The sequence below is a fragment of the Chiloscyllium plagiosum genome, unplaced genomic scaffold (genome assembly GCF_037043375.1).
Source record: "Chiloscyllium plagiosum isolate Xiang-an unplaced genomic scaffold, Cpla_swu_hap1 HiC_scaffold_40, whole genome shotgun sequence".
In the NCBI taxonomy this organism is placed as follows: Eukaryota; Metazoa; Chordata; class Chondrichthyes; order Orectolobiformes; family Hemiscylliidae; genus Chiloscyllium; species Chiloscyllium plagiosum.
The window spans coordinates 9,934,669-9,942,612 of NW_028270178.1; the positions used below are offsets into that span (position 1 = coordinate 9,934,669).

Below are 7,944 nucleotides of genomic sequence, written 5' to 3' on the forward strand. Positions count from 1 at the left end.
GAGACGGGGAGGGAGAGACGGGGAGGGAGAGACGTGGAGTGAGAGACGGGGGAGGGAGAGACGGGGGGGGAGAGACGGGGAGGGAGAGACGGGGGGAGGGAGAGACGGGGGAGGGAGAGACGGGGGGAGGGAGAGACGGGGAGGGAGAGACGGGGGGGCAGAGACGGGGGGGAGAGACGGGGGAGGGAGAGACGTGGAGTGAGAGACGGGGGAGGGAGAGACGGGGGGGAGAGACGGGGGGGAGGGAGAGACGGGGAGGGAGAGACGGGGAGGGAGAGACGGGGGGGGAGAGACGGGGGAGGGAGAGACGGCGGGGGGAGAGACGGTGGGGGGGAGAGACGGGGGGGAGAGACGGGGGAGGGAGAGTGAGTGACAGAGAGAACAAGAGTTACAGAGAGGTTAAGGGAGAGGGAAGGGGAGAGAGACAGAGAGAGTGTGTGAGTGAGAGTGGGAGGAGAACAAGTGAGTAAGAGAGTGTGGCTGAGAGAGGGGAGAAGGAGAGAGAGAGAGTGAGGCAGACGGAGAGGGAGAGGGAGAAAGTGACAGAGTGACTGAGGGGGGGGAGAAGGACAGAGAGATAGTGAGAGAGTGAGGCAGACGGAGAGGGAGTGAGAGTAAGAGTGTGTGAGTGACGGAGAGAGAGGGAGAGGGAGAGGGAAGGAGTTACAGACAGTCCCGATCCTGTCCGCTCTGCGGGAAGGGTTACTCACTGAGCTCGACCTTGTGTTTTCCAGACCTACTTACCCACGGTCTCCGATATATTCTCAGCACACTTCAACTGTGGGAGGTACCTGTTGGACATCAGTCTGTGGGACACAGCAGGTCAGTGTACAGACTGCAGTCAGATATCCTGACGGAATCATGGGCTCAATGGCCTCCTGCTGTTCCCCCTGTGCGACAGGCTGGGGAAGGGGCTGAATGGCCTCTTGCTGTTCCCCCTGTGTGACAGGCTGGGGAAGGGGCTGAATGGCCTCCTGCTGTCCCCCTGTGTAACAGGCTGGGGAAGGGGGCTGAATGGCCTCCTGCTGTTCCCCCTGTGTAACAGGCTGGGGAAGGGGCTGAATGGCCTCCTGCTGTTCCCCCTGTGTGACAGGCTGGAGAAGGGGCTGAATGGCCTCCTGCTGTTCCCCCTGTGTAACAGGCTGGGGAAGGGGGCTGAATGGCCTCCTGCTGTCCCCCCTGTGTAACAGTCTGGGGAAGGGGGCTGAATGGCCTCCTGCTGTTCCCCCTGTGTAACAGGCTGGGGAAGGGGCTGAATGGCCTCCTGCTGTTCCCCCTGTGTGACAGGCTGGAGAAGGGGCTGAGTGGCCTCCTGCTGTTCCCCCTGTGTGACAGGCTGGAGAAGGGGCTGAGTGGCCTCCTGCTGTCCCCCCTGTGTAACAGTCTGGGGAAGGGGGCTGAATGGCCTCCTGCTGTTCCCCCTGTGTGACAGGCTGGGGGAAGGGGCTGAATGGCCTCCTGCTGTTCCCGCTGTGTGACAGGCTGGGGAAGGGGCTGAATGGCCTCTTGCTGTTCCCCCTGTGTGACAGGCTGGGGAAGGGGCTGAATGGCCTCCTGCTGTTCCCCCTGTGTGACAGGCTGGGGGAAGGGGCTGAGTGGCCTCCTGCTGTTCCCCCTGTGTAACAGGCTGGGGAAGGGGCTGAATGGCCTCCTGCTGTTCCCCCTGTGTGACAGGCTGGGGAAGGGGCTGAGTGGCCTCCTGCTGTTCCCCCTGTGTGACAGGCTGGAGAAGGGGCTGAGTGGCCTCCTGCTGTTCCCCCTGTGTGACAGGCTGGGGGAAGGGGCTGAATGGCCTCCTGCTGTTCCCGCTGTGTGACAGGCTGGGGAAGGGGCTGAATGGCCTCTTGCTGTTCCCCCTGTGTGACAGGCTGGGGAAGGGGCTGAATGGCCTCCTGCTGTTCCCCCTGTGTGGGACTGGCTGGGGAAGGGGCTGAGTGGCCTCCTGCTGTTCCCCCTGTGTAACAGGCTGGAGAAGGGGCTGAATGGTCTCCTGCTGTTCCCCTGTGTGGGACAGGCTGGGGAAGGGGCTGAATGGCCTCCTGCTGTTCCCCCTGTGTGACAGGCTGGGGAAGGGGCCGAATGGCCTCCTGCTGGATTGAAGAGCCACTCCCTGATGTAACGTCCTTGTGGAGTGATCTATCCAGGTCCCGATGAGGAAGGGAATGGGGAAAGGTGACAGATTAAATCAGTGGGGTTTTTTTGGTTTTTTTTCTTTTTTTTTCTGTTTATTTTTTTTTCTTTTCTTTTTTTTTCCCTTTATTTTAACCCCCACACTACCCCTAACCGCGGTAGTGCTTATTCTATCCCCAGCACCCATGGTGTGTGTGTGCAGGTGTGAGACACAGTGAAAGACACAAAGTGCACCAATCTTTATTCAATTCCCACCACCAGGAAGATAGGAAAACCCCCGGGTGGCCAGTGACAAACACTGCCCTTCACATCAGAGGGGCAGTGCTGTGTGATCAAAACAGTGAGGGGGAGGGTAGGGACTAAATCAAAATCGAGTTGGAGGGAAATCAGCGGTTTTTACACAACGTCCTCTTTCTCCAACAGGACAACAAGATTATGATGCACTCCGCCCCCTCTGCTACAAAGGAGCCAATGTGGTGCTGATTTGTTATGATGTCAGCAATCCAATCAGCTTTCAGAATGTGATGAGACGGGTAAGTCAAACTTTATCTTTCAAATAATGGAACTGAGGGGCTGAATGGCCTCCTGCTGTTCCCCCTGTGCGACAGGCTGGAGAAGGGGCTGAATGGCCTCCTGCTGTTCCCCCTGTGTGACAGGCTGGGGAAGGGGCTGAATGGCCTCCTGCTGTTCCCCCCTGTGTGACAGGCTGGGGGAAGGGGCTGAATGGCCTCCTGCTGTTCCCCCTGTGGGACAGGCTGGGGAAGGGGCTGAATGGCCTCCTGCTGTTCCCCCTGTGGGCCAGGCTGGGGAAGGGGGCTGAATGGCCTCCTGCTGTTCCCCCCTGTGGGACAGGCTAGGGAAGGGGCTGAATGGCCTCCTGCTGTTCCCCCTGTGTAACAGGCTGGGGAAGGGGCTGAATGGCCTCCTGCTGTTCCCCCTGTGTGACAGGCTGGGGGAAGGGGCTGAATGGCCTTGTGCAGACCCATGTTACTAACCTGAGTTGTGTCTCTGTGTAATACAGTGGCTGCCTGAGGTCAGTCACATGTGTCCCCAGACCCCGGTGATCCTTGTGGCCTGTAAGACTGACCTGAGGATGAACAAGGTCTGTCAACGCAACCTGGCAAGAAGTGGAGAAGAGGCCATCACTTTCACCCAGGTAAACGCTACTATGGAGAGGACACCCAGCTCATACACTACCCTGCTCCCCCACACACAGCCCACTGTCCCCACCAAGATACCCCTCAGGCTGAGGCAACTTCCTGTCCCTGCCTTTGGACAGGACACTGGCTTAGAGAGAGAGAGGGGGGAAATCAGCCAGGGTTCCTGCTCCTGATCACTGCCCAGTGATCACTGGGTTAGCGAGAGAGAGAGAGAGAGAGGGGGGAAATCAGCCAGGGATCCTGCTCCTGATCACTGCCCAGTGATCCCTGGGTTAGCGAGAGAGGGGGGAAATCAGCCAGGGATCCTGCTCCTGATCACTGCCCAGTGATCCCTGGGTTAGAGAGAGAGGGGGAGAGAGAGGGGAAATCAGCCAGGGTTCCTGCTCCTGATCACTGTCCAGTGATCCCTGGGTTAGAGAGAGAGAGAGAGAGAGGGGAAATCAGCCAGGGATCCTGCTCCTGATCACTGCCCAGTGATCCCTGGGTTAGAGAGAGAGGGGGAGAGAGAGGGGAAATCAGCCAGGGTTCCTGCTCCTGATCACTGCCCAATGATCCCTGGGTTAGAGAGAGAGAGGGGAGAGAGAGGGGAAATCAGCCAGGGTTCCTGCTCCTGATCACTGCCCAGTGATCCCTGGGTTAGAGAGAGAGAGAGAGAGGGGGGGGGGAAATCAGAGCCAGGGTTCCTGCTCCTGGGGGTGGGGAGGACGGTTGGATTGAGGTGTGTACTGGATTGTGAGATAACCAATGTCCATCTGACTGCTTTACAGGGACAGACTATGGCTCATCGGATACGGGCGTCCGGCTTTCTAGAATGTTCCGCGAAGCTGGAGGAGAAGGTGTTGGAGACGTTCCATGAGGCCACTCTGGCTGCTCTAGGAGGATGTAGGAAGACAAGGAAGACTACCATGGGCTGCCTGGTGTCCTAGTGAGGAGAGCAGCTGGGTCCTGGTTAGACTCACTGAGAAACCACCTTCCTCCTCCATTGGAACCTACACTGAGAGGGACCTGGATTGATGGGGCTCACCCTTCAGCAGCGAGGCCCTGTGTAACCGCTAGGCCAGAGCGAGACCGTGGGGACCTGACTGGATTCCCATCCCACCCTCCTGTCAGCGTGGACGGATCACACAAAAATCTCAGGCTCCAATTTGGCCGACGGCTGACTCAGCCTGAAACACGTGGAGCTGCTGCACGGGCACTCAGAGCAGGAAAGGCCCAGGCTCCATTCTTGGCCTAGTGCTGGATTTGCCTGATTCCTCGCCGTGACCTCCCCCCCGGCCAAGAGCGGGAAATCTAGAGGCCTGTGAAGAAATGGGAGTCATTCTGAAAGCCGAGGACGATGCGATCCTTCGTGAACCTTCCTTTCTGTATTCATAACTTTGAGTGACGCACCTCGTTTCTCTGGGAAAGACTAAAGTCAGTCTGAACTTGAGCTGATCCATTGAACCGATAAGAATGTATTGAGTTGTAATGCAGTGAGTTCGATGTAAGGTTTTGTAATCCATTCGGTCACTGACTGGATCTAATAAAGACGATTATCCAGACGTTTCACAGCTTTTCTCGTCCATTCATGTGGGTTGTGTGGCAAGGTGTGTATATAAACCTCCCCCATAATATCCAGCTCTGACCAATCGGACCTGATCCAATTGTAAGAACACAAGATATAGAATCCAGAATCTTGCCTCATACCCCTGAATCCTGAATGTACACATCACCCAGTCTTCCAGCATCCAACTCTGCGTTTATTCTTTTTGGCAAAGTCGATCAGGTAAAACTTCACCTAACATCCTGAGACCTGGGTTCAATTCCTGCCTCAGGCGACTGACTGTGTGGAGTTTGCACGTTCTCCCCGTGTCTGCGTGGGTTTCCTCCGGGTGCTCCGGTTTCCTCCCACAGTCCAAAGATGTGCAGGTCAGGTGAATTGGCCATGCTAAATTGCCCGTAGTGTTAGGTAAGGGGTAAATGTAGGGGTATGGGTGGGTTTCGCTTCGGCGGGTTGGTGTGGACTTGTTGGGCCGAAGGGCCTGTTTCGCACACTGTAAACTAATCTAATCTAATCTAATCCCATCAGCCACCACCTTTCCCAAGCCTTGCCCCTCAGGGGCAGCACGGTGGCTCAGTGGTTAGCATTGCTGCCTCACAACGCCCTGGGTTCGATGGCAGCCTCGGGGCGACTCTCTGTGTGGAGTTTGCACACTCTTCCCCGTGTCTGCGTGGGTTTCCTCCCACAGGCCAAAGATGTGCAGCCCCGGTGAACTGGCCATGATAAAGTCAGAGGGGAATGGGTCTGGGTGGGTTCCTCTTCGGAGGGTCGCTGTGGACTTGTCGGGCCGAAGGGCCTGTTTCCACGCTGTAGGGAATCTAATCTAAATTATAATGTTGTGAAACTTGAAAGGGTTCAGAAAAGATTTCCAAGGATGTTGCCAGGGTTGGGGGATCTGAGCTACAGGGAGAGGCTGAACAGGCTGGGGCTGTTTTCCCTGGAGTGTCGGAGGCTGAGGGGTGACCTTATAGAGGTTTACAAAATTATGAGGGGCATGGATAGGGTAAATAGGCAAAGTCTTTTCCTTGGGGTGGGGGAGTCCAGAACTAGAGGGGCATAGGTTTAGGGTGAGAGGGGAAAGATATAAAAGAGGCCTAAGGGGCAACTTTTTCACACAGAGGGTGGTACGTGTATGGAATGAGCTGTCAGAGGATGTGGTGGAGGCTGGTACAATTGCAACATTTAAGAGGCATTTGGATGGGGATATGAATAGGAAGGGTTTGGAGGGATACGGGCCGGGTGCTGGCAGGTGGGACTAGATTGGGTTGGGATATCTGGGTCAGCATGGACGGGTTGGACCGAAGGGTCTGTTTCCCTGCTGTACATCTCCATGACTCTATAACTGTTGCCCGGTGGAAGAATATCTCCTAATACACCAGTCAGGGCAGGAGAGGAAGGGGGGATGGAACGAGAGGAGAGCTATTCGATTGCAGGGTTAAGGGTCGACAGGGTGGGTCAGGGGTCAAGAGGAATATGGATTGATGGGAGGTTCGGGATATCGGAGGATGGTCCTGGAAGGGACAGATGGGGGTCGACAGAGATGTTCTTTAATGGGAAGGTCAGGGATCTGGAGAGTTAGCCTTCAGTGGGATCTGGGCTGCAGAGTGATGGGCTGTGATGGCTAGGTAAGGGATCTGGAGAGATGGCTTTTCACAGACAGACAGTCTTTGAAGGGACGTACTCGGAGATGAAAGGATTGGCATTTGTTGGGGGAGTGAAAGCTGCAAAGATTTAGCCAAAATAGCAGGTGGGAGCGTGCCCATTGGTGACATTGAGGAGGGATCTGGATTGTTACAGGAACAGGGTGGGATAGAGGCAGACAGACCAAATGAGAGCAGAAGGTTTGTTTTATTTCAGTTTAGAGCTGAAAATGTGTTGCTGGAAAAGCGCAGCAGGTCAGAAAGCATTCAGGGAACAGGAGAATCGACGTTTCGGGCATAAGCCCTTCTTCAGGAATGAGGAAAGTGTGTCCAGCAGGCTAAGATAAAAGGTAGGGAGGAGGGACTTGGGGGAGGGGCGTCGGAAATGTGATAGGTGGAAGGAGGTCAAGGTCAGGGTGATAGGTCAGACTGGGGTGGGGGCGGGGAGGTCGGGAAGAAGATTGCAGGTTAGGAAGGCGGTGCTGAGTTCGAGGGATTTGACTGAGACAAGGTGGTGGGGGGAGGGGAAATGAGGAAACTGGTGAAATCCGAGTTCATCCCTTGTGGTTGGTGGGTTCCTAGGCAGAAGATGAGGCGCTTTTCTGCCTGGGAACCGTCGAGTTGCCATGGTCTGGCGATGGAGGAGTCCAAGGACCTGCATGTCCTTGGTGGAGTGGGAGGGGGAGTTGAAGTGTTGAGCCACGGGGTGGTTGGGTTGGTTGGTCCGGGTGTCCCAGAGGTGCTCTCTGAAACGCTCCGCAAGTAGGCGGCCTGTCTCCCCAATATAGAGGAGGCCACATCGGGTGCAGAGGATGCAATAGATGATGTGGGTGGAGGTGCAGGTGAATCTGTGGCGGATATGGAAGTTTCCTTTGGGGCCTTGGAGAGAAGTGAGGGGGGAGGTGTGGGCGCAAGTCTTGCACCTCCTGCGGTTGCAGGGGAAGGTGCCGGGAGTGGAGGTTGGGTTGGTGGGGGGTGTGGACCTGACGAGGGAGTCACGGAGGGAGTGGTCTTTACGGAATGCTGATAGGGGAGGGGAGGGAAATATATCCTTGGTGGTGGGGTCCGTTTGGAGGTGGCGGAAGTGACGGCGGATGATGCGCTGTACATGGAGATTGGTGGGGTGGTAGGTGAGGACCAGTGGGGTTCTGTCCTGGTGGCGGTTGGAGGGGCGGAGCTCAAGGGCGGAGGAGCGGGAAGTGGAAGAGATGCGGTGGAGGGCACCGTCGACCACGTCGGGGGGGAAATTGCGGTCCTTGAAGAAGGAGGCCATCTGTGTTGTACGTTTTTGGAACTGGTCCTCCTGGGAGCAGATGCGGCGGAGACGAAGGAATTGGGAGAATGGGATGGCGTTTTTACAGGGGGCAGGATGGGAGGAGGTGTAGTCCAGGTAGCTGTGGGAGTCGGTCGGTTTGTAGTAGATGTCCGTGTTGATTCGGTCGCCTGAGATAGAAATAGAAAGGTCTAGGAAGGG

General features: G+C 56.4%; 1 protein-coding gene across 1 annotated transcript in view; it reads left to right on the forward strand.

Moving 5' to 3' along the window:
• LOC122560413 (rho-related GTP-binding protein RhoF-like) overlaps nt 1-4,830 on the forward strand; it is a 6,775-nt gene extending 1,945 nt beyond the window's left edge. Inside the window, exons 2-5 of the mRNA XM_087981676.1 lie at nt 735-822; nt 2,554-2,663; nt 3,152-3,286; nt 4,058-4,830. Of these exons, the coding sequence (XP_087837802.1) occupies nt 735-822; nt 2,554-2,663; nt 3,152-3,286; nt 4,058-4,216 (492 nt within the window). The 3' untranslated portion in view covers nt 4,217-4,830. The remainder of the gene's footprint in view (nt 1-734; nt 823-2,553; nt 2,664-3,151; nt 3,287-4,057) is intronic.
• The last annotated feature ends 3,114 nt before the right edge of the window (nt 4,831-7,944 follow it).